The sequence below is a fragment of the Neodiprion fabricii genome, chromosome 5, assembly GCF_021155785.1.
Source record: "Neodiprion fabricii isolate iyNeoFabr1 chromosome 5, iyNeoFabr1.1, whole genome shotgun sequence".
NCBI classification, from domain to species: Eukaryota; Metazoa; Arthropoda; class Insecta; order Hymenoptera; family Diprionidae; genus Neodiprion; species Neodiprion fabricii.
In genome coordinates this window covers 12,121,063-12,147,033 of record NC_060243.1, presented here as the reverse complement: position 1 = coordinate 12,147,033, position 25,971 = coordinate 12,121,063, and the positions used below count along the sequence as shown (strand labels likewise).

Here is a 25,971-nt window from a genome sequence, read left to right as displayed (position 1 = left end):
AATATTTAATTTTTCTTCCAAATCACATCAGTGATTCTCACATTATATTTCTACTATATAAAACTATCTCAAAATGGACGCCAAAAACATTCCCTTGAGCACAAAACGCGAGACACTTGCTAAGAAAATAGAAACAATCCGAAGGGAATTCGAAGACGAAACAGCTAATCATGCAGTAACAAATTTGCGCTTTAATAAATTGGCAGAATGGTTTAAAATCTATGACAAACTTGCCGACAAACTTGAAATGACAAGGCCCGAGGACCCACAGGTAGTTCTCGCTGAAGAATTACGCACAAATTATTACGAACTCTCCAGTAAAATATTACATGCCAATCAAGCAAGAGCCGCGGCTGAAGACTTGCTCAACAAGGGTACACTCAATAACTCAACCAATAATAACACAACGACTGATACACACCGTCGTGCTAAACTCCCCACGACTGAAATACCCAAGTTTGACGGGAATTTTGAAAATTGGCTTTCTTTTAAAAACAAGTTCCAGACTATGATGGAAAAACGTGAAGACGTTGAAGATATTGACAAATTCATATACCTCCGCGGAGCATTGCACGGCACAGCATCACACAAACTCTCGCTTTTCGATGCAAGCGCAGAAAACTACCAAAGGGCTTGGGCTCTTTTAACTGACACTTATCAGAAGGGACGTCCGCTAGCATATAAACATTACGATGCTCTCTTGCATTTCAATCCCATATCTAATGCGACCAATGAAAATCTTACTAAACTCATAGACGAAGCTCGCCAACACTTGAATTGTTTAGATACATTAAAGGCAAAACCGACCGAGGCATTTATGGTGCGCATACTTGAACTTAAATTACCAATAGAAATTAGAGATAAATGGGAGGAGACCTTTGACGATGACAATATTCTTCCAACCTTTGAACTCTTTAGTAAATTCGTGACAAAAACAGCCTTCCGGCTTAGGTCACGCAAACCAGAATCACACACTAACTCATTCAAACGACGACGTGATCAAACTGGCAACCCTCGCAAATACCAAAGGACCGAACACACAACAGGAGCACTTGTAACATCAATCTCTAGCACCTGTGCTCATTGCAAGGGTTCTCATCCTCTTTACAAATGTCCTCACTTTAACACACTGACAGTTGATCAACGAGTTAAATTCGTCAAATCAGCTCGACTCTGCCAAAACTGCATGCGGAACCACAAGGGGGCCTGTACCTCTATTAGATACAAGACCTGTAACAAATTCCATCACACCATGTTACATTATCCACGAAACACAATTAATGAACACACTGGTACCAATACACAAAGAATCCAAACACCTGCTACTGCAGCCGCCGACAAGAGCGCGACAACCTGACTAGCCGCACACACTCTCGCAATGATCCTACCAACACCGCGATTCCAACTCATGATGAGCGCGCTCATACAGCTGCGCGACTCATCTGGTAAATTCATACAAGCTCGTGCTTTACTTGACACTTGTGCAACAGCCAATTTCATTACAGAAAATCTAACACTGAAATTAAAACTTCCAATGCAGACTTGCGCACTTCCCATCGGGGCAGTTAATGGAATGCAAACTTTCTCTAAACACCTTATTCAAGTAACTTGTAAATCTCTCGATAATAAATTCAAAAGACCAATCACATTCTTAACAGTTAACCAAATCGCGGACATAAGTCCAAGTGAGACCTTCCCGCGCGACAAAATTCACTTACCTAAAAACATTAAATTGGCTGATCCTCAATTTCACATACCACAAACAGTAGACGTCCTCATTGGATCGGGAATCACTCTATCTCTCCTGTCCATTGGACAAATCAACCTTTCACGAAACGATTGCGACCTAATCATACAAAAAACACAACTAGGCTGGGTCGTTGCTGGGGGAATTAACGACGACAATAACTTGCAACCTGTATCCTGTCAACTGACAGATTTGTCGAGTCAATTAACTAGGTTCTGGACGATTGAAGACGCGGGCCCAAGGGGTTCCAGATCCCTAGACAATTCCCTATGTGAACATTACCAACAATACACGACTCGTAACGCAGAAGGACGTTACGTTGTCCAACTGCCTTTCCGCATTGAAGACGTAGATTTTGGAAACTCGAAGAATCAAGCTTATCGACGATTTCTGTCCTTGCAAAGAAGGCTAAATGCTGACGCGCAGCTCAAGGCTGAATACTACAAGGTCATGCAGGAATATATTGACCTTGGTCACATGGTGCACGTCCTAGATGACCATGAACCCGGGTATTACATGCCTCACCATCCAGTGATTAAGGCTTCCAGCACCACTACCAAGGTGCGCGTCGTGTTTGACGCTTCTGCCAAATCCGAGAAGGGTATCTCCCTGAACGACTTCTTGTTGACCGGACCCACTATCCAAGACAACCTCTTCACTATTCTCCTACGTTTCCGTGTTTACGTCTATGCTATGACCTCAGATATTGCGCAGATGTATCGCCAAATCTGTGTTCACTCTGATCATCACAAATTCCAGCGAATCCTCTACTATCATAACAACACTATCAGCACTTACGAACTCCGTCGAGTTACCTTCGGTGTCTCTGCTGCACCATTTCTAGCAACACGGACAGTGAATCGACTTGCTGACGATGAAGCTCACAATTTTCCGAAGGCTTCTCAAGTCTTGAAACGAGACTTTTATGTCGACAATCTCTTAACTGGAGCCAATTCCCTGACTGAAATCCTCCAATTGCGTGATGAGATCATTCAACTCGTAAGAAAGGGAGGTTTCGAGCTTAGACAATGGGCGTCCAATCATCAACATGCCCTTGACAACCTTGACGAAAGAACCCTGGACTTGGATGGTGCAATCAATAACGATCCAATCTCGAAAACTCTTGGCATTGCGTGGAATTCACTCACCGATAGCTTCATCTACACTGTCAGTCCAATCGATGCCTCTCGAAAAATAACTAAACGAACAATTCTCTCCGATATCGCGAAAATCTTCGATCCCATTGGTCTGCTGGGTCCGGTGGTACTAGCTGCAAAAACCATCATCCAACAGTGTTGGAAATCTAAGGTCCATTGGGACGAGGCAGTGCCACAAAAACTGCACACTCGCTGGCTCAAATTCGCGGAACAGCTACCATCCATCAGGGACTTTTCTATCGAGCGCAATCTCATACTTCCTAATCCAACTGAGATTGAGCTACACGGCTTCTGTGACGCAAGCCAGGTTGGCTATGGTGCTTGTCTATATGTAAGATCAACGGACCAACAGGGACAAATGATTGTCCAGTTGGCGTGCTCAAAAACGAGAGTCGCCCCAATCAAGGATATGACTATTCCGAAGCTAGAACTGTGTGGTGCACAGCTACTCTCACGCTTGTATCGAGACGCACTACCGGCCTTTGATTTCCCCATATCGCAAACTATCTTCTGGTCTGACTCTACTATTGTCCTCCAATGGCTCAAAAGATCGCCCGAGTCTCTCAAGGTCTTTCAAGCCAATCGCGTCACAGAAATCCAGTCTCTTGGAGACAAAATCGGATGGAGACATGTCCGTACCAAGGACAATCCGGCTGATTGCTTATCCAGAGGTCAACTACCCTCTGAGTTCCTGACCAATCAAATGTGGTTCGAGGGCCCTTCATGGCTCACACAAAACCATGATAAGTGGCCCACTCCCATTCAATTGACCCCATCGGAACTTCCCGGTGTTAGGAAAAACACCTGTTTGTCATCCACCACCTCGGATATCTTTCAACGTTTTTCTTCTTACTCAACTCTCGTGAATTCTCTCGCTTATTGTCTGCGCATGCGCAACTCCAGTGAGTTTAAACACAAACTCTTGAGCGTGGAGGAGAGAGCGTTGACTGAACTGAGAATCCTAACTCTGATTCAAAATGAACAAGTCCACGACGAAATTGAACAGATCAAGGAAACTGGCGAGACGAAAAACCTACGACTTCGATGTCTCAATCCATTTCTCGACCAACAGGGTCTGCTTCGAGTTGGCGGACGTCTGAAACACGCACCTATCTCTTTCACCAAAAAACACCCGATTCTGTTGTCTTCTCATCATCATGTCACTGATCTAATCATTCGTGAAACTCATAAGAATGCATTCCATTCCGGTATCCAGAGCACACTCTCAAATCTTCGACACCGATTCTGGCTGCTAGATGGAAAGGGGCAAGTACGACGAATTGTCCGACGATGTGTCGAATGTGTTCGACATCGTCCCGTGTTACTGCACGGAAAGATGGCAGACCTGCCCAGTGCACGAGTTACGGATTCAGCCGCATTCTCACATGCGGGTGTAGATTGTTTCGGACCCTTATTCATCAAAGAACGAAAATTCAGAAATCGAACCAAGATCAAGGTATACGGGTGCGTATTCGTTTGCATGGCGACAAAGGCCGTACATCTCGAAATCGTAAGCGATCTGACCACCGACGGGTTCCTGGGTGCCTTCGGAAGGTTCATTGGACGTCGAGGTGTCCCGTTTCATGTTTATTCGGACAACGGTACCAATTTTGTGGGCGCGAATAACCAACTACGAGAACTTTACTCCTTATTCACCTCCCAATCGCATCATAACCAAGTAAACGAGTATGCTGTGAGGAAAAACATTACTTGGCACTTCAACCCTCCACTTTCTCCTCACTTTGGGGGCATTTGGGAAGCGGCTGTGAAGTCATTTAAGCATCACTTCAAACGAGTGCTGAAAGAACAACTTCTTACCTTTGAGGAATTAAATTCCTTAGCCATACAAATTGAATCCGTACTTAATTCTCGACCTCTGTGCTCATTATCTAGTGACCCTAACGATCCTATTGCACTGACACCTGCCCATATCTTAATAGGGCGTCCTCTCACCATGCTACCTGAAGATGATTTTTCTGATGTCCCAGATAACCGACTCAGCGTGTGGCAATTCATAACCAAGGCCAGACAGGACTTTTGGAAGCGCTGGTACTTGGAGTATCTCCACGAGCTCCAAACCCGCCAGAAATGGCATTCTTCCCAGGGTGAACTCACAACCAACCAGATAGTACTACTCATGGACAAAAACCAACCATGTATGCGGTGGCAATTGGGGCTGGTGGTCGAAATCCATCCAGGGGATGATGGAGTGGCACGAGTCGCCACTGTCAGAACAGCACAAGGGTTGTTCAAACGAAACGTCACTTTGTTGTGTCCTTTACCAATTAATTCTTGACAAATATCTGTGAATTTGATAAACTGTATCTCACATTAAATCGCACAATACCATGATCACACATTACATTGCTCAGTCATTCGCAACGGGCGGAGTGTGTATCGTGCCTACACGGCAGAGTTACTTGTATTGGGATACGCGTATGTGATTACGTGTGACACACACCTTCAAATCTGTGCAGAACTCGAAAACAATGGCTACCTGACATGCGCAGTACGGTAAGACGGAGAAACGCCGGGTCAACACGTGCTGGCACGACCAGTTGCTTAATACGCGTGAGCCAGACAGCACTCAGGCTCCTCTCCAATTTGATGAAAGGGAAGTACGGGAATTAATCCTGGTGGTCAATTTCCGACAAAACAAACTGACTCTAATTTCAATCAAACTTAGAATAATAAAACGAAAGTAGAAAGAAAGGAAAGGACTTGAATTTACGGGAAGAAGTTAACGGTAGTGCAACGATAGAGAGTATGGGAAAACGGTAGATACAATAACGGTAGAATGAAAGGAAGAAGGATCGGTAGCTTAAATCGAGAGAATAATCGGAAGGATGCGGAAAAACGTTGCTGTCTCTCAGCAGGTCAAGCGTAGAATAGCAGGTCGTAGTTCGTCTCGCCGATCTCGCGTTGTCGTGAGGTGATTCTTCTTCTTTGATTGGTGGGTTGACCCCCACCGCAAATAGGCCATCCCCCTGTGGCAAATATTGGTTACTGCGTGGTCATACGTTTTCCAAAATTACCGCTAGATGTGGTGTAATGTGCTGCTCGCGATTTCGTCGTTGACACCAACTCGTACGATTTTGTAGCTGCTTCGGTTTACGGTCCAGGCTGCCCATCATCGGGGGCTTCTTTGACAGAGGCATACAGAGGGTGCCTCTCGGCCAAAGTTACCGGGTGGAGAGTGACGCCTCATTGTTCACCTCCACCGGCTTTTGCACAGACAGTAGCTAGCTGCCTGTGCCTGAGGTCGTGCAGTCAGACGGTTGGCCAAACCGTGGACCACGACCCACACAAATAGTCCCTGCCGATAGGAAGGCAGCGTCGATCCTCAGAATGATGGCTTTATCAACCTGGACGTAGTGGTTTGGGATCGGTCCGGCACCAGGCCGGTAAGTCGGAGGATGGCAGGCTACGGTCTGCCCTTCACGCCATCCTTACTGCATCCGATAGAGCTGGCGGCTGGATCCTCTTCGACGCTGCCCTCAGCCGCCGGGAGGATTTTTATCTCCCTGTTCACCGGCAGTCGAGGCGATACGGAAGGTTCGGGTGGATGCTACCCCAGGTGTATATAAAGGTGCACCAAGATAGCCAGTGTAGTCTGATGAGACCGTCAGTAGGCGAAGTCGTCGAGAGCTGCAAGCGGTAGCTAGTGGTCCCTTGTTGGTCGGGATCGTTGTCGTCAAAGTACCTTGTTAGCGTGCGCCGAAGCGCGAAATAAAGAATTTACAAAAAAGAATTAGTTAAAAGTAGTTATTGCCTATTTTGTATCGAGTTTGGTTGGAGTACCCTGCTGAGGACGCGTAAACTAAAAATAATAGCGGTTGTGTGCCCTTGTGACGGGCGATTCTGAAACGCCACGTTACAGTAGATATACTCGGTCGCTCGAGCAAGTGGTTGCCAATCGCATCCTTGTCCCCGCTCGCACAGATGTTTCCAGGAATGCAAGAATTGGGATTTTTCTTGTTTCAATTATGAATGTCAGTGAATAAAAGTATCTCCAGATTTGATAAATTTTGGATTCAATTAGCGGACGCTGAACCAAAATAATTAACCATTCCCAGTCCGAATACTTATTTTTTTTTTTTAATAAATATTATTTTTTTATTGATGTGAAAATATGTGACGCCTGGTGTTCTCCAATATTTGTACACGCAGTCTATGTGAAACTATACGAAGCCAGCTCGATAACATTTATGCAAAATGTGCAATGGGCAAGTGGTTGGGGGAAATTATTTTTTTCTCGAACTAAATCTTCCAAAGAATCATCAGCGAATTCCGAGCAAGCTCCGTAAACATATGAAGCAAACAGACGTACACGGACGTAGCTGTAGCGCAGCTGAGTGGATACCACATGAGGGTGGGGGATTGCGGAACACGGGTTCGATCCTGGGTCGCTTTTTATTTTTTTATTTTGTTTTTTATTTACTTATTTTTTTCTTTTAGAAGAGAACAAATAATTGAAACAATAAAATACCGAGAGTGAATCGATTTGTTCCCCGTTTTTGGCGCCTCTTTTTTTACTTAATCCCCGCCCCTTTTTCATTACGGGTAACTCAGAAGAGAGAAAATGAATGAAAGTGAGAGTGGACCGACTTTTTTTTTCCTTACATTTTTTTTTATTTCATATTCTTGCTTAATCCCGCTTTCTTTTTTGTGTTTTTGATAACCGAGAAGAGAAAAAAAGAATGAAAAAAAAAACAATTCCGAGAGTGTGTAGATTTTTTTCCATTTTTTTTTTCCGTTTCGTTATTTGGTAGCCCGGATCAGAAAAATTTCAGCTATCTTTCTCGCAATCACGTGTCGGCTGATCAATCCTCGCGTGCTCCTAGAAGAGAATATATATACATTGTAACGGGGCAGTTCGCTTAGGCCTGCCCGTTACAAGAGACTCCCTGAACCCTGGGCGAGATCCCGGAATCAGGGTCTAGAAAATCGAGTCGCGGAATAATCTTAAAGAGCGCCAGAACTGGAGTCACGCACCCGAGCTTCGACAGGGACGAAATAGAGCATTGCGACCCAGATATTTCAGGCTTTTGTTTTTATTTTTTTTTCGAGTGTACCGGCTACCCTCCAGTGACCAACTCCGACACCGAACATCTTTCGAGGCAAGGCGAAACCACGACGATCTCGCGGGAAGGACACCGAGGCTGCGGAGTGGGAGGCAACGCAGATCCCTGCAGCGAGGGAATCCAAAGCGGACGCGATTCCCGCTGGCGGCCGGCGCGCCGCAGCCTCCCCGCTCTCCCCGCTTACGCCCAACCAAGGCAACTGCGAGGTACCAGCTAGCGACGAGGGAGCACCACCCCGCCCAACCCCAGGACTACGTAGAGCTGCGCGGGAGACGACATCGCGATCTAGCCTTAAGTTCTGCGCCGCGTAGAGACGACAGGTGCGCGGCAAGTTGCGCGATCCCCAAAATCGATGACCGATCGATTGTTGCGCATTCTTAGGGTGATGACGTCACGAAAAATTAGCGCGACGAGATCGGCGTTGCGACCATCCGAGATCACTCTAGTTCTGGCGAGTGGCCCAGGTGGTCGTTTTGTTCGAAGTAGCGTTTGCAGTGGTTTTGCGGTAGAGAAGAAAAAAAACTGATTTCGTTGCGAGGTCGGGAAGAATGAGCCGTCACGAGGGAGTCGGCCAATTTGTACAGTGGATGTGGAGCGGTAAGCGTTGTTAACATTCTCGCGATCGAATTTCGAGGGTAATTGAGTAAAGGCTGATCCGATAAAGGGTAGCCGTTTTCTTTTTTTGTTTGCGTGTCGAAAAGTACTCGAAATTCGTATGCCGATTCTTTTGCTTGGTGACCGTAGCCTGAGTTGCGCGTAAGAGAGTAACGTTAATTTCGGGGGATCCAGAAAATCGAGTCGAGCCACGGGTTGAGCCGAGACGTTATTGTCTCGAGTTTGAGTGTGACCGAAGTCCGTTACACGGGGTCATTTCACTTCGTCCGGTGCATCCTCCATTCTCGTGTAGGTCGCGAGCAGTCACGGGGAGCATTCGAATCCGCAACTGCGTCCCGCCGTCGCCGAGGAAGTGAAGCTCGGGTGCGTGCTGATAAGAGTATGCGTTTTTAGAGGAGGATCGCGGGTGTCGCGACGAGCCTCGCATCAATTTAGTTATTTAATATTAATTTTTTTTTCTTCTTCTTTTTTTGTTTGCATTATCAGTTAGTATTAAGTTGGCGATCAGCGCCATTTTGTAAAGGACGTTCGCGGGCAGCGCATCGAGTCCGATTTTGTTTTTGGTTTTTTTTTATGAAGTAGGGTATTGTTAAGACGGCGACTAGCGCACGTCGGCCATAGAGGTCTCCTAGATTTATTCACCTTTTTTTTTGTTATTATTTTTTTTTATTTTTATTTTATTTGGAGTATTTCTACCTTTCTTATTTAGTTTAGATAAAAGTAAGATTGTATTTGGAATCGCGAAGGACGTCTTGCGTGGTCGTATTATCATTCTTTTTATTTTTTTTTATTATTTTTATTTCTTTTTGTTTTTGTATTATCGCTGATGAGAAATATACCATTGGAATTTTATAGAAATTTAGCCACATCACGCGTTGGCGTACTTGTGTTGCAATTCTCTCGACCCAAAATTTACCCCTCCCCTCTCCGCGGTACTGAGCTACCGAGCATATGGTCGCGGTGTGTCGTATTACCGATTTCGAGGCGTGTTGATCACACCAGGCGCCCAACAAACTTCGCGATATTGTTTCAGGCTCAGGATACCTCGCGGACGCCAAATTATTGTGCACGCGGTAAGTTCCCGGTTATTTGCTCCGAGTGACCGAGGTGCAGAAAAATCCACGTCACAACATATATATATCGAAGTCATATATACTTCGAAGTCGAAGTATACTGCAAAAAACAATAAATTGGGAGTATATATATATATATATATTGTGACGTGGATTTTTCGGCACCTCGGTTACTCGGAGCAAATAACCAGGAACTTACCGCGTGCACAATAATTTGGCGTCCACGATGTACCCTGGATCTAAAACAATATCGCGAAGTTTGTTGGGCGCCTGGCGTGATCAACACGCCTCGAAATCGTTAATACGACACACCGCGACTATATGCTCGGTAGCTCAGTACCGCGGAGAGGGGAGGGGTAAAGTTTGGGTCGAGAGAATTGCAACACAGGTACGCCAACACGTGATGTGGCTAAATTATTATGAAATCCCAATGGTATATTTCTCATCAACGAAAATACAAAAACAAAAGAAATAAAAATAAAATGAAATAAAAAAAATAAAAAGAATGATAATACGACCACGCAAGTCGTCTTTCGCGATTCCAAATACAAGGTTATTTTTTTTTTTTCTAACTAAATAAGAAAGGTAGAAGTACTCCAAATAAAATAAAAATAAAAAATTAATAACAACAAAAAAAAAAGGTGAATAAATCTAGGAGACCTCTACGGCCTACGTGCGCTAGTCGCCGTCTGAACCATATCCTACTTCCTAAAAACCAAAAACAAAATCGGACTCGATGCGCTGCCCGCGAACGTCCTCTACACAATGGCGCTGATCGCCAACTTAATACTAACTGATACTGCAAACAACAGAAAAGACGAAAGAGAAAAAAAAAAGAATATTAAATAACTAAAAAGAATATTAAATAACTAAAGTGATGCGAGGCTCGTCGCGACACCCGCGATCCTCCTCTAAAAACGCATACGCTTATCAGCACGCACCCGAGCTTCACTGCCTCGGCGACGGCAGGCCGCAGTCGCGAATTCGAATGCTCCCCGTGATTGCTCGCGACCTGTACGATAATCGAAGATGTGCCGGATGACGTGAATTGCCCCCGTGTAACGGACTTCGGTCACACTCAAGCTCGAGACAATAACGTCTCGGCTCAACCCGTGGCTCGACTCGATTTTCTGGATTCCCCGAAGTTAACGTTACTCTCTTACGCGCAACTCAGGCTACGGTCACCAAGCAAAAGAATCGGCATACGAATTTCGAGTACTTTTCGATACGCAAACTAACAAAAGAAACGGCTACCCTTTTTCGGATCAGCCTTGACTCAATTACCCTCGAAATTCGACCGCGAGAATATTAACAACGCTTACCGCTCCACATCCACGCGACGAAGGGGCCGACTCCCTCGTGACGGCTCATTCTCCAAATTTTCCAAACGGGAACCAACTACGCACGCAAAACTAATGACACCGGTCTCGTGGCGCTCCAGAACTAGAGTGATCTCGGATGGTCGCAACGCCGATCTCGTCGCGCTAATTTTTCGTGACGTCATCACCCTAAGAATGCGCAACAATCGATCGGTCATCGATTTTTGGGGATTGCGCAACTTGCCGCGCACCTGTCGTCTCTACGCGGCGCAGAACTTAAGGCTAGATCGCGATGTCGTCTCCCGCGCAGCTCTACGTAGTCCTGGGGTTGGGCGGGGTGGTGCTCCCTCGTCGCTAGCTGGTGCCTCGCGGTTGCCTTGGTTGGGCGTAAGCGGGGTGAGCGGGGAGGCTGCGGCGCGCCGGCCGCCAGCGGGAATCGCGTCCGCCTTGGATTCCCTCGCTGCAGGGATCTGCGTTGCCTCCCCCTCCGCAGCCTCGGTGTCCTTCCCGCGAGATCGTCGTGGTTTCGCCTGGCCTCGAAAGATGTTCGGTGTTGGAATTGGTCACTGGAGGGTAGCCGGTGCACTCGAAAAAAAAATTAAAAACAAAAACCTGAAATATCTGGGTCGCAATGCTCTATTTTGTCCCTGTCGAAGCTCGGGTGCGTGACTCCAGTTCTGGCGCTCTCTGAAATTATTCCGCGACTCGATTTTCTAGACCCTGATTCCGGGATCTCGCCCAGGGTTCAGGGAGTCTCTTGTAACGGGCAGGCCTAGCCGAACTGCCACGTTACAACTCCCCCCCCCCTAGACGGATCGTGGGGTGCCAGGGCGCCAGCGCTGCATCCCGCGAGCCGAACTTCGCGAGGTGACCGCAAGCTCGAAGTACTTACACGCTACTGCGCGGTATTCACCGAGAATCCCCTCCCAAGAGGACGGTAAAACAACAAAAAAAAAAACAAAAAAAAAGATTTTCTCCCGTGTCCTCTGGGATCCTTCGCGAGCTCAACTGATCCCCTTCCTCACGCCATGGTTGCCTCGGGGAGCTTTCTACTGCGCCACTGGATCTGAAATTTTTCCCAAAACCCGCCACCTGGGATCTATGAAAGAAGCGGACGCCATTCATGTTCGGGGCTAAGAATTTATTATATATAACAACAAAAAAAAACGACTACACAAAAAAAAAAGAAAGAAAGAAAAAAAAAGAAAAAAAAATTTTATGACGGTTTTTCTAGCCCCGCCGCCCCGGCCGGCCTCGGTCTCGGCCCTGGCCGGTGGCGGACGCGAGGATCCGCTGGCGGAGCACTTCCACCTCCTCGCTATCGTTCTCCACTCCCCTCGCAACGGGGATATGGGGGGTGGCTTCCCTCGCTATTAGGGCCCTCTCCGGGGGTATCTCCCTCGCTATGGGGAACATCGGGACCCTCACTGACATCAGGGGGGGGATCCGCTGGCTTGCTGGTGGCGTCGGGAGGGCGCACCTGCCCGGTCGGCTGGGCAGGTTGTGGCAGCTCGGGCAGGAGGGCTTCGCGCAGCCCGGCCACCCACACCGGCGGCAAAATAGCCCCAACTTCTCCTCGCAATCGTGGTAGTCGTGGCGCCGCCACCAGCAATTCCAGCACCCCGCTGGTGGCATCCACCGTCGCCAGTCTGGAGGCGCGAGGCGGCTCCCGGTATACTCCCCGCTGGCTGGTGGGCGCGGGATCCTGGCCCACTGGAGGAGGTCCCGGATCGCCCGGACATCATCCTCCGTCCTCGCTACATCTCCTCCAGCTAAGGGGAAAAGTTAGTCAGGATCGTGGCGATCGTCGGTCACTCCTTTCCTCTCCCCGCGAAGCCTATTTTCCCCCTCACGGTTCCTACCCGTCTCTTCGCGCGATTGCTTCAGACTCCACGTACCGCTTCAAATCCTTTATGTGGTGTCTACCGCGACCCCCTCCTTCGCTATCCTCTAATTCATAGACGACGGGCGAGATTACTTGCGCAACGCGAAATGGACCGGTAAACTTGGGGGCTAGCTTCGCAGCGACCTGTTGGGTGGCCGAGGACAGAACTCGGTTTCGCTTCCATACCCATTCCCCTACTTCGAAACGGATATCCCGGTGTCCTTGGTTATAATAGCGTGCCTGTCGCTCGTGGGCCTCCTCGAGATGTTTAGTTACTAAGTCACGCAGCTCACCCAATTTCGCCATTCGGTCCCCCCATACTTCGGGACGGGGAACGGGGATTTCCGCGGGACCTTCCGCGAGTCGTCGCAACTGCATCCGTGGTTTGGGATCGCGACCCAAGTTTAAAAACGCGGGACTGACTCTCAGTGAGCTATGCACAGCGGTATTATACGCAAACCGAAATTCGTGAAGGTGTACATCCCAATCCCGGTGATCTGCCTCGATGTAGGCCACGATCATGGTTTTTAATACGCGATTCACCCTCTCAACGGGGTTAGCTTGCGCGTGGTACGGCGGTACTTTCGCGTGGGTAATATGGTACGCAGCGCACAGTTCGTCGACGGCCTTATTCGCGAATTCCGTGCCGTTATCCGTCAGGAGCACCTCCGGGGTACCCCATCGGGACAGCACGAGATCTTCCAGCGCGGCAAGGATGTTTTTCGCGTTGGATTTTCGCAATGGCGCTACCTCCACCCACCGGGTAAACAGATCTTCAAAAACCAACAAATACTCGAACCCGGCGCGACTTCGGGGAAATGGACCCATGACGTCCGCCGCAACCACAGTCCAGGGCGTGTCGACGACCCGTCGACCCATAAGGCCCGCTGGTGGCACCTGTTGTACTTTGCACTCTTGGCAACGCTCGCACGCTCGAACCATCAAAACTATATCGCGATACATTCCGGGCCAGTAGTAGTCGGCCCTCGCTCGCGCGTAGGTCTTCTCGACGCCAAGATGCCCTGCCTGGGGGTCCTCGTGGACTTCCGCAAAAATCCGCGATCGCTGCTCCCTCGGGAGCACCAATTTCCACGGCGCCAAGTCCGCTAGTATTGGCTCGACTAAGGGGTCCGCCCGGAGATGGTAGAGACGTCCCTCGACCACCGACCAAGTTCGGAACTTGTGAGGGTAGTCCAGGACGTCCTTGACGCGATGTTGGTACCAGGGATCGACTACGACTTCCCAGACGGCCTTACGCTCCGTCCCTGGTTTGCCGTCACCAGCCACGTCGAGGGCGGCTAGCTGCTCCGTCCCCTCGTTTTCGCCCTCGTACATTCGCGATAGTGCATCGGGCACATGGTGCATCGCCCCCTTTCGATGTTTGATCTCGCAATCGTACTCGAGTAAGTCGAGCGCCCACCTAGCCAACCGACCCGTCGGATTTCGCAATTCCCGCAACCACTTTAGACTCGCGTGGTCGGTTATTACCGTGAAGTGATATCCTTCTAGGTATGCCCTAAACTTTTTAACGGCCCAAATCACCGCGAGACATTCCTGTTCGGTTGTGGAATACTTCCGTTCCGCATCCGACATTGTCCGACTCGCGTACGCGATCACACGCTCAATACCGCCAATAGTCTGGGTCAAGACTGCGCCAATGCCAAAGCTACTCGCATCCGTCTGTACTGCGAACTCGTGCTCAAAATCGGGACACGTTAAAACTGGAGCCGATGTTAACGCGGCTTTTATGCGTTTGAACGCCGCTTCCTGCTCGCTACCCCAGTCCCATCTCTTATCCTTACGCAATAGCCGGGTAAGGGGTTCCGCCACGCTGGCGAACTCGGGGATGAATTTTCGATACCACGACGCCATACCCAAAAATCGCCTCAATTGCCGCAGGTTTTTCGGCGCGGGATATTCGAGAATCGGCTCCACCTTGTCGGCATCGACCTGTAGGCCGTCCTGGTTCACCTTGAACCCTAGATACCGAACTTCGCTACGACAAAACTCACACTTTTCCGGGTTGATGGTAAGCCCGGCCAACACTATCCGTTCGATAACGCGGGATAGCCATTTTAAGTGCGAACGAAAATCGGTGGTCACTACAATAATGTCGTCGAGATACGCGAAGGCATGCGGCTCCATCTCGGGAGTAATTAATTTGTCTATTAACCGCTGAAAGGTGGCCGGGGCTCCGGTAAGCCCGTATGGCATCCGCACAAACTGAAATAATCCGCGACCGGGGACCGTAAACGCCGTTATTTCGCGACTCTCGGGTGTCAAGGGAATCTGGTGGTAAGCTTGACTCAAGTCTATAGTCGAGATGTACTTGGCCGACCGCAATTTATCCAAGATACCGTTCATAAACGGGATCGGATACGCATCTTTTTTCGAAACGCTATTGACTTTTCTAAAATCCAAACAAAACCGGTATTTCCCGTTTGGCTTTTTGACCATCACGATTGGCGTCGACCACGAACTTTGGGAGGGTTCGATCACTCCATCCGCGAGCATACGGTCTACCTCCTCGTTAATAGCTTCCTGCACCTTCGGGGATACGAGGTAATACCGCTGTTTAATCGGGGCGCTTCCCTGCACGTCTATTTTGTGCTCCGCGAGATGAGTGAGACCCAAGTCTCCCGAGACTTTCGGTAATTCCTTCGCTAAGAATTCCCGTAGTTCGCGATTCTCGGTATCCCCTAGCTCTACGATACCGCTGCAACCTGACACCTCGGTAACGGGGATCGGGTGACCCTCCTCAAATTTTCCCTCGTATTCCGGAATATTCGCGATTCTCCATGATTTGCGCGCGCCATCAATCGAAAAGCCAAATTTTCGCACGAAATCCATGCCCAGAACGCAATCTCCAACTAAGGTGGGGATAATCCGCAACGAAAACTTATGCGCGACACCCAGCAACGTTATCGGCAGCTCTACTTCTCCGGTTATTGATTCTACCGATCCATTCGCCAATACGACACTCGAACAGCTGGGTGATTTTACTGGTTGACCGTACTCTAACGCAATTTGGTGTCCGATCGTACCGAGAAATGTTCGCGATGAGCCGGTGTCTAACAACGCCCTGACCCATGTGCCCCCGATACACACCCGCAAAAACCAGCGTTGACCGAACTCCATGGTCTGCATCGGAAAACACGTCGCGATTTCCCCTTCGACGCCACGCAATGCCGTGGTGTCTTCCACTCGGGGCGCCGCGCCGACACTTAGCGAGGCTGCCCTCCCTGGTTTCCCGAACACCGCGGACAATTCGTCGAATAGACGCCGTCGTACCCGCAATGGTAGCAAAAGGTTCGCAAGGGGTCCGGACAGCGACTGAATCGGTGACCGGGACGATGACAATTCATGCATAGCTTTTTGTCCCACACCTTGTCGCCACGAAATTGTTCGGCCCGGGACACGCTAGGGGCCGGCTGGTTAACCGAGGGGGTCGCTCCCCTCCTTGGTCCTCGCGCGGGTAACTTTGGCGAGGTCGGCCTCGTTGAAGACGGGCTTCCGGCACTTGGCTGTGCGCCGCTAGACTTACCCCTCTGGGTCGCCACCGCCATAGCCTTCAGCAATTTCTCCTCGAGCCCTTTCACCTGGGCCGCGAGTAGCTTCTCGATCGTCTGCGCTACGGTTGACTCGACCCCTGGTTCGGTAATTGCGGCTAATCCCGGTTCGCCTCGAGCCGCCGCGGTTTTGGTCCGGCACGCTAGTTCACTAATGAAGGATTCTTTCGGCGTGGGCGGGGGGCGGTATTCGCGAGATAACGCGAGGTTTCGTTCCCGCTCCGTGGCGAGATAGATTAATTCGCTCCACGTACGTATTTCCCTTCGACGGAGGACTTCGCGAATTTCGGGACGCAGGTTCTTAAAGGCCAGGTCTAGTTGCTGTTCCATCGTGTACGGACGCGGCATCCGTCTCAACAACCCTCGAACGCAGGAAAGATATTCCGTAACTGACTCTACTGGTCCCTGGGTTCGCGACCTAGCCTGGTCCTCCACGCGACTTCCGACTGTCCCGTCCCCGAACCACAAACGTAATGCCGCGCGAAACTCATCGTACGTGACCCAGCTGTCCCGTTCGCAACGCAACCATTCCAAGGCTACGCCCGAGAAGATCATCGTGAGCGAACTCAACACTTCGTTCTCGCTCAATTCTGACAAACTACGCCACTCTTCCAACCGCGTCAAGAAATCCTCGACACTCGGCTCGCCAATCCCAGAGAACTTGAGGTTCCACCCCCGCAGGGCCCTCGGGATGTCACGGATTGTTTCCCGGGTACGCGATTCGATGTTTGAATCCCGGGTACGCGATTCGATGTTTGAATCCCGGGCCCAGGTCGGCCGGGCAGCGGTCGCCATATCGCGAGGAATTGTGGCGGGATCGACCGGCAGCGACCGGAACTCGACCCGCGGAGCTGGCGGCCCCGCTACTAGCCGGGTAGAATCCCCGATGGGTTCCTCGAGCCCATGTCGATGCCCTTGTATTGGGGAGGCCTCTCCCCAGTACCCCTGTGCTCCACTCGCCCTTGAAAACGGAATCGAGTGGAAGGGTATTCGCGTCGGAACCTGGTACGCGGTCGGTCGCGAGGCGCTACCATAAACCGCCGAGGTGGTGATGGCCGCCGAGGCGACGGCTACGCTCACCACCGTACTCGTCGTCGCGACCGTGGTTAGTCGGGTCGCGATGGTAATATTTACGGGTTCTAACAGCCGCGAATCGCTAGCCCTTCGGGGCTGTTCCCTCACCGGTTCCGGAATGGTCGCTAATTCGGCCAACCCCGCGAAGACATCCTCGTCCTCTGGTTCCCAGGTGACCGTCAAATCCCCGCGCTCACGCAGGAGGTGTCGTACGTATCGGTCACGACGCACCAGTAGGCTACCGGTGGAATTTACCCTCGCGGTCACTAACGCCAACTCGAGCTCATCGCTCGTCATGTCATACAACCACGCGCCAATGGGTACTTCCGCCATGTTGACTTTACCCGCGAAAATGAAGAGCAGAAATGAAGGTAGAAGCACGCCAAAAAAAAGAAAGGGACAGTGATGAAAATACAAGAACGCAAAATCAACTGTTCGAATCAAAAGACAAAAGCCGTAGGTAGAGTCTGAGTGCAAGCAATGATACCCAGTATGGATACTTCCGCGAAACTTGTTGAATTAGTTCGCTATTTTCCACCAGCACCAACAGAACGTGAGAGAGATGTTTCCTCGTATTGGTGTAATCACCTCTATTACCTTAACGATATCAAAATTGCGAATAAAAGCGCCAACAAAAGAAATGCCGTAAACAAAATAAAACAGAACAAAAAAAAAACAAAAGACGGGCTGAAAAAAAAAAAAAAAAAAAATATATTGTCGCACCAGCAACAAAACCAAAAAAAAAAATCTTCAACCGCGATGCTGAACTCCGTCTTCGAAACACACAAAAAAAAACAACAAAAAAAAAATAATTCCGAAACCGCAGAAGACAGGGTAAAACAAAAAGAAATTCGAAATCAAAAATAATAACAAAAGAAAATAAAATATGACACAATCAAGAGATGGGCGATAATGGCAGGCGATTTTATTCCTATTACTAGAAATGTAAGGTGTGAATATACACGGGGTACTTTTTCGTCACCCGGTATATTCGTTAAATCGTAGCCTGAGTCGTAAATCGCAACCTTTCGATGTTATTCGCCACCCTTTGTATTCAATTTTATTTCCTCGCTACGTATTTACACCTGGCCCGCTGTGCTCCAAACGTCAACACGCTTGACCGAAGTGTCTCGCGACCTCTCTCCCCCGAATTCTCCGAACGCTGTTGTTTGGTTCCGCGCGCGCTAGCCGTTGCTAAGTCGAAATTTCCGAAACGCGCAACGCTACTATCTTTCTTGGAAATTTACAGCGGAAATTTCGCGAAGGCCCCACGTTGGGCGCCAATTTGTGACGTGGATTTTTCGGCACCTCGGTTACTCGGAGCAAATAACCGGGAACTTACCGCGTGCACAATAATTTGGCGTCCACGATGTACCCTGGATCTACAACAATATCGCGAAGTTTGTTGGGCGCCTGGCGTGATCAACACGCCTCGAAATCGTTAATACGACACACCGCGACTATATGCTCGGTAGCTCAGTACCGCGGAGAGGGGAGGGGTAAAGTTTGGGTCGAGAGAATTGCAACACAGGTACGCCAACACGTGATGTGGCTAAATTATTATGAAATCCCAATGGTATATTTCTCATCAACGAAAATACAAAAACAAAAGAAATAAAAATAAAATGAAATAAAAAAAATAAAAAGAATGATAATACGACCACGCAAGTCGTCTTTCGCGATTCCAAATACAAGGTTATTTTTTTTTTTTCTAACTAAATAAGAAAGGTAGAAGTACTCCAAATAAAATAAAAATAAAAAATTAATAACAACAAAAAAAAAAGGTGAATAAATCTAGGAGACCTCTACGGCCTACGTGCGCTAGTCGCCGTCTGAACCATATCCTACTTCCTAAAAACCAAAAACAAAATCGGACTCGATGCGCTGCCCGCGAACGTCCTCTACACAATGGCGCTGATCGCCAACTTAATACTAACTGATACTGCAAACAACAGAAAAGACGAAAGAGAAAAAAAAAAGAATATTAAATAACTAAAAAGAATATTAAATAACTAAAGTGATGCGAGGCTCGTCGCGACACCCGCGATCCTCCTCTAAAAACGCATACGCTTATCAGCACGCACCCGAGCTTCACTGCCTCGGCGACGGCAGGCCGCAGTCGCGAATTCGAATGCTCCCCGTGATTGCTCGCGACCTGTACGATAATCGAAGATGTGCCGGATGACGTGAATTGCCCCCGTGTAACGGACTTCGGTCACACTCAAGCTCGAGACAATAACGTCTCGGCTCAACCCGTGGCTCGACTCGATTTTCTGGATTCCCCGAAGTTAACGTTACTCTCTTACGCGCAACTCAGGCTACGGTCACCAAGCAAAAGAATCGGCATACGAATTTCGAGTACTTTTCGATACGCAAACTAACAAAAGAAACGGCTACCCTTTTTCGGATCAGCCTTGACTCAATTACCCTCGAAATTCGACCGCGAGAATATTAACAACGCTTACCGCTCCACATCCACGCGACGAAGGGGCCGACTCCCTCGTGACGGCTCATTCTCCAAATTTTCCAAACGGGAACCAACTACGCACGCAAAACTAATGACACCGGTCTCGTGGCGCTCCAGAACTAGAGTGATCTCGGATGGTCGCAACGCCGATCTCGTCGCGCTAATTTTTCGTGACGTCATCACCCTAAGAATGCGCAACAATCGATCGGTCATCGATTTTTGGGGATTGCGCAACTTGCCGCGCACCTGTCGTCTCTACGCGGCGCAGAACTTAAGGCTAGATCGCGATGTCGTCTCCCGCGCAGCTCTACGTAGTCCTGGGGTTGGGCGGGGTGGTGCTCCCTCGTCGCTAGCTGGTGCCTCGCGGTTGCCTTGGTTGGGCGTAAGCGGGGTGAGCGGGGAGGCTGCGGCGCGCCGGCCGCCAGCGGGAATCGCGTCCGCCTTGGATTCCCTCGCTGCAGGGATCTGCGTTGCCTCCCCCTCCGCAGCCTCGGTGTCCTTCCCGCGAGATCGTCGTGGTTTCGCCTGGCCTCGAAAGATGTTCGGTGTTGGAATTGGTCACTGGAGGGTAGCCGGTGCACTCGAAAAAAAAATTAAAAACAAAAACCTGAAATATCTGGGTCGCAATGCTCTATTTTGTCCCTGTCGAAGCTCGGGTGCGTGACTCCAGTTCTGGCGCTCTCTGAAATTATTCCGCGACTCGATTTTCTAGACCCTGATTCCGGGATCTCGCCCAGGGTTCAGGGAGTCTCTTGTAACGGGCAGGCCTAGCCGAACTGCCACGTTACAATATATATATATATATATATATATATACATATATATATATATATATATATATATATATATTCCCAATTTATTGTTTTTTGCAGTATACTTCGACTTCGCCGGTCGACTCTCGATTCAAATATTTATGAGAAATTGTTTATGTATATCTCGAAATATATCCCGAAATGACGAAGTTTACAATGTATTACCATTAAAGTTTGAATCAAATATCGAGGACCCTGACTTGTGTCTGGACTCAGTAGAATCACCCACGTATCATTAATTGTCATTGCAGTTGATTTCCACTTTTCCTAAATATCATTGAATACCCTGAAAATGTTCTGAAAATATCCTTGAATTTTTTATGGATTTTTTTGTAGGCACCACGAATAAAATGCGTATGCTTTATTCGAAAGGGTGAGCAATGTAAAGAATGTCGCACGAAAGCTGGTTGTGTTGGGATAATGGTCAACATGGAGTCGAATGCACCATGTCTACTCCTTGTGCTGTTTTCAATTTCAAACAGAACAATCACTAGGAAGACGTGCACTTGGCCAAACAATCAACGAACGTACGTCAGAAAATAGAATAAATGTTGTCATTACCCAATATTATTATTATTCTTATTACTGTCAGGAATATCATCATTATTATTATTAGTCTTTTTTGTATGGTTTTTATTATTACTGCATCAATTTTTGTTACATACGATTGAGTATCGTGTTCACCATTACTGCTTACGCTCGTTCCTCCGTCGTCCGCGGGTCCGAAGACGTCTGCTTCGACGGACCGTCAGTGCGAGTCTTTCGGAACCGCGGATTCCGAGACACTCGCTTGTCCCGCTAGTTCGAGGTGGATCTGGCCACCTTGTGTAGTTGCGGAGTATCTGACGCAGATGCGGACGTTTTTTCTTTCTGTTTTCTGGCCTTTTTTTGTCCCACCATCGCCAATTTTTTTTTCTTCGTATTCTCGTTCGGGATAGCTGTAAAAGCAGAACAACACAACTGAGAGTAACCTATTGCAGTCCACTACAATCATCTACGCTGGTCCGCGTGGAAAATTAAAAAAAACACCATATAAGGTCGTATACGACTTCACCCGATTTCTTTTTAACTTTCTTTGAAGTATTTGTAAAAAAAAAATTGAAAGTAAAAGTTGCAGTTTACGATCTTCTTTTTAATAACATTGGCATCATAATTTTGACGGCCCTGTAAACTCTATTTTCCATAAAACAATTTTTTTTGAATTGTTTTCTCCAGACAGACCACTTTTCCGTAAGATTCCATAAAAAATCACCAGATCGGGCCCGCCTGAAGTTCTGGATTTAAAAAGTAAATTCTAAATCAAATCATGCGACTGTACAATGTTTTTTTTAGAGTCCACAACCCTACACGACTGCATTCTGACGATTCTTTTACTGAATCTACACATTTGGCCGAAGATTTACTAAAGTTGGTAACAAAATAAGTGTATTCTTTTTATTAAAAAAACAATCTAAATATGCAAATTGCATAAAGTATCCATTCGCGAGCAGGGCTTGCTATACCTCTTACTCTTTCGCAATACCGAATGGAAAACTTACAACCTTCTCCAGCATTGTCTGTGTAAGCTATGTGTAAGGCTCCACTGTATGTTTGGAATGCCGATATTGAAATGGTGAATAAAAAAGCGCACCGCATGCATCACACAAGTACTTACGATTCGGAGTTTTTGGGACCTCCGCGCTGTCCAAGGCAACACCAGGTTGAGGCGTTGTACTTTCATCCATCCTGCAATGAATAAAATATTCTTTGTACAGATGGGGTGTAGGGAATAAGACCGGAATAAGTCGGGATGCGAACATGTCGGGTCAATTGTTATTGAGGAAGGGGGACTCTGCATAGAGGCCTTAACATTTTTTTATTTATGGAAACAAAAGTCGTATCTACAATCCGAAACGATAGATTGTTCGAAATGCTTCAATCGGCGTGTTAGAAAAATTGAAATTGGTATGTAACAAATTTTTGGAAGCGTTGTTTAGGAAATATTTTTTTTTGTTTAAAAAAAATGCATCTCCTACAATTTATTAGATTCCGATGTGAATATTTGATGACATGATTGTTGAACGGTTACCAACAAACGCTGATTTGGGATTTCCAAAGCGATTTGTGCGCGTACTCACATTTCGTCCTGGTTGACGATCCGGTTTAACGCCTCCATCTCAGTCGCCAAATTGTCAACAGGATTCGTCTGTACATAAGACAAGGAATATGAGATAATTCTGTTTGCAGCATTCAGTTTATTACGACTGATATTGCTTCGTCCTATGAACGATTAAAATGCTAATCGACAACGCATACTGAAATGTTGATACAGGATATTCTTTCTCAACTCTTACGATTCTGCGTACGCGGGTTAGCGATTTTACCGTTCGTCTGAAAATTACTTTCGTTTTACTATCTACACAAGGGTGGTCGTTAGATGGCTTTTTTGGAATTTCAATATTGGATGGTCGTAGATCAGCTTGAAATATATTTTTTTTAAATCTCTAATTTTTAAAAAAATTTATTCTGAGCCCTTAGTGACCCTGCTGGCCCGTAATTTTCTTCGCTCAAAATAAAAATCTGAAAGAGATTAAAAATTTTTTTTTCATATATTTGAAGCCGATCTACGACAATCTACCAATTGCAACCAATGTACCTCACCTCCTCTCATTTTGATAATTGGTTAGTAGGATCTTGCAACCGACCCACAAGGGTCTCTGAATTTTTTTCAGATTTTTTTAGCCACTGGTGAAATTTAAAAAAAAACGGAAAACCAATTTCGAAAACGACATTTTTAAAAATCTAAACAAATTCACACTGATTTTATGATTTAAAATACGATCCCATTATCGTGTCGTGCTTACAAATCATATTTTTAATTATAAAATCAGTGTGAATTTTTTCAGAATTTTAAAAGAAGCGTTTTCGGAATTGGTTTTTCAGTTTTTTTCTATTTCAGTGGTGTGTTACGGGGTAGATTGCGTAGGCTCCGATGAGCGGTAATCGGAGCTTACTCCACGCCCAGCCAAGGTGTTATTTGGCTATTGTAGGGTCCGTTCACGTCGACTATGCACTCGCGTGCTACTACTCCCAATGCAGGAAGGGAATGGAATAGAAAGGGATCGGTATCAAGGGAAGGTAAACGATTTAAAGTATATGATTGTTTATTAGTGGTCAATGCAACGGAGTCGGTCAAGGGAAAAAGGGTATGGTCTTGGTTTAGAGGGATAGGTGTCTTGCTTGAGTGCTGGGATGGATCTGCTTGCTTCTGCCGGATGTAGCAGGCGAGCTAGCCGCGAGTTACAGGAGAACCTGCTGACTCGCGAACGATAAGGGTAGACTACAGAGCGTAAGGTAACTAAGAGCGTGGGAAAGGAATATGAAGTCTGGAGGACGTAACACGCCCCCCCTTGCGGAAGAACATTCGGTAAGGGTACGAAATAGAATGTTCGGAAGGAAGCGGAAGGCCATGAAACGTAGTGACTCACTTACAGAATATTACAAAGAAAGGTCTTAAAATCTAGCGCCTAGATGTTAGTGCGCGTTTAAGTGGGTTAGTGTACATTTGAATAAAAAAAAATTTTATAAATGACATCTTATCGTACTGAATCACTTACAGAATATTACAAAGAAGGGTCTTAAAATATAGCGCCTAGATGTTAGTGCGCGTTTAAGTGGGTTAGTATACATTTGAATGAAAAAAAAAAAAATTTATAAATGACATCTTATCGTACTGAATCACTTACAGAATATTACAAAGAGGTGTCTTAAAATATAGCGCCTAGATGTTAGTGCGCGTTTAAGTGGGTTAGTATACATTTGAATAAAAAAAAAATTCACAAATGACATCTTATAAATGTGGTGGTATGTATGATAGATATTGTGTATGTTATAAACGAAACTTATGCAACGTGCTGATGATTATATTATGGCTGCAGATTATTATGGGCAGAATAAGGCAATGAAAGAATATAATTGCTAATAGCGGAGGGCTTAGCGCCAAACTTCGAGTGGTTCGGAGCTATCGTTAAGGCTTTGCTCGGGGAGCAATTTACGCGGCTTAGGTATGCCTAGTTCCGTCATTTCGATTTCCGATTGGGTCCGGAGCAGCGACGAAGAGCGAGTAGGCAGGTCATCGGGAAATGGTATTATTTCTAGGTGCGGGCGGTGGATGGCATGGCGCGTAGGAATTTGGGGTTTTGTACGACGCGGGTGAGGGATATGTTTAAGGCTGGAAATAATTTGTTCTGGTGATAGAATTTTAGGCTGGACGATACCTTTTTGGGCTAAGGGGATAGCGTCTACTAAACTGGACAGGTCAAGTTCGTATTCGTTCAAGCGTCGGTCCAGGTCAATTAGTCGGTTAAGTGTGCCAATTTCAATTTATTGAAATGGACGATTTTAGTTTTTCGGGGGGTAATCCAAATTTCAGCGTTAATATTGTCAATTATACGTTTAATCGTATACACTCCTTTATAGTGGTCGTCGAATTTGGATCGGGTTTCGTTCAGTAGATAGACCTTTTGACCTGCTTCGAAATTTTGGCTGTTGACGTTACGGTCGTAATACGTCTTGGAACGATGCTTCGCTTGTTGGAGGTTGGACGCGGCGTGTTTTCGGATGCTGGATAGATTAGCGATTAAGTCTAGAAGGAAGGAATCGTAGGAACGAGTATACGCGCTGGCAGGGTTCGCGTCTGTTGGGAGTCTGGCTTGAGAGCCAAAAATTAGTTGGTGGGGGGTGAAGTTGGTACCTTCGTGCTTCGCGGTGTTATAACAAAAAATTGCAAAGCGGATGTAATCGTCCCAGTCTTTACCAGCATCCCTGTAGTGTTTGATGTGCTCGATGAGAACAAGGTGACTGCGTTCTAGCGATCCGTTAGACTGTGGGCGGTAAGCTGTAGTTCGTATTTGCTTAATTTTGAAAAGTTTACAAAGATGTTTGATAACTGTGCTCATGAAATTCTGTCCTTGGTCTGTGAGTAGAGCTCGAGGAGCACCGTAACGTGTAATGTATTCTTTTGCGAATGCTGCGCCTATAGTTTTGGCGGTGGCATCAGGTAAAGGGATGGCGTCCAGGAATTTTGTCAAATTGCATTGTATCGTCAAAAGATATTTGTTGTTCGATTTAGTAAGGGGTAGAGGTCCAACAATATCTAATGCCACTTTGTCGAATGCATCGGCAGGCGTG

The 25,971-nt window shown here is 47.3% G+C and overlaps 3 protein-coding genes and 1 long non-coding RNA gene across 4 annotated transcripts; 3 read left to right on the top strand and 1 right to left on the bottom strand.

Moving 5' to 3' along the window:
* Positions 1-73: 73 nt before the first annotated feature.
* Positions 74-1,357, top strand: LOC124183638. The gene has a single exon (XM_046572356.1). It carries the CDS (start codon positions 74-76, stop codon positions 1,355-1,357), a length of 1,284 nt encoding a protein of 427 aa, XP_046428312.1.
* Positions 1,358-1,411: 54 nt separating this feature from the next.
* Positions 1,412-4,160, top strand: LOC124183637. The gene is made up of 2 exons (XM_046572355.1): positions 1,412-4,044; positions 4,097-4,160. Exons 1-2 carry the CDS (start codon positions 1,412-1,414, stop codon positions 4,158-4,160), a joined length of 2,697 nt encoding a protein of 898 aa, XP_046428311.1.
* An 80-nt stretch (positions 4,161-4,240) lies between these two features.
* LOC124183636 lies at positions 4,241-5,200 on the top strand. Its single transcript, XM_046572354.1, has one exon. The coding sequence runs from the start codon at positions 4,241-4,243 to the stop codon at positions 5,198-5,200; it is 960 nt and encodes a 319-aa protein (XP_046428310.1).
* A 16,510-nt stretch (positions 5,201-21,710) lies between these two features.
* LOC124182614 lies at positions 21,711-23,021 on the bottom strand. The gene is made up of 3 exons (XR_006870820.1): positions 22,920-23,021; positions 22,457-22,527; positions 21,711-21,740 (listed from the first exon to the last, which is right to left on the bottom strand). It is a non-coding gene; the product is annotated as an uncharacterized LOC124182614 (long non-coding RNA).
* Between the last annotated feature and the right edge of the window lie 2,950 nt (positions 23,022-25,971).

Coding starts and splice junctions, on each gene's coding strand:
- LOC124183637 (XM_046572355.1), top strand. CDS start 1,412: ATGAGCGCGCTCATACAGCTGCGCGACTCATCTGGTAAATTCATACAA. Junction 4,045..4,096: donor ACCAAAAAACACCCGATTCT/GTTGTCTTCTCA, acceptor GAAACTCATAAG/AATGCATTCCATTCCGGTAT.
- LOC124183636 (XM_046572354.1), top strand. CDS start 4,241: ATGGCAGACCTGCCCAGTGCACGAGTTACGGATTCAGCCGCATTCTCA.
- LOC124183638 (XM_046572356.1), top strand. CDS start 74: ATGGACGCCAAAAACATTCCCTTGAGCACAAAACGCGAGACACTTGCT.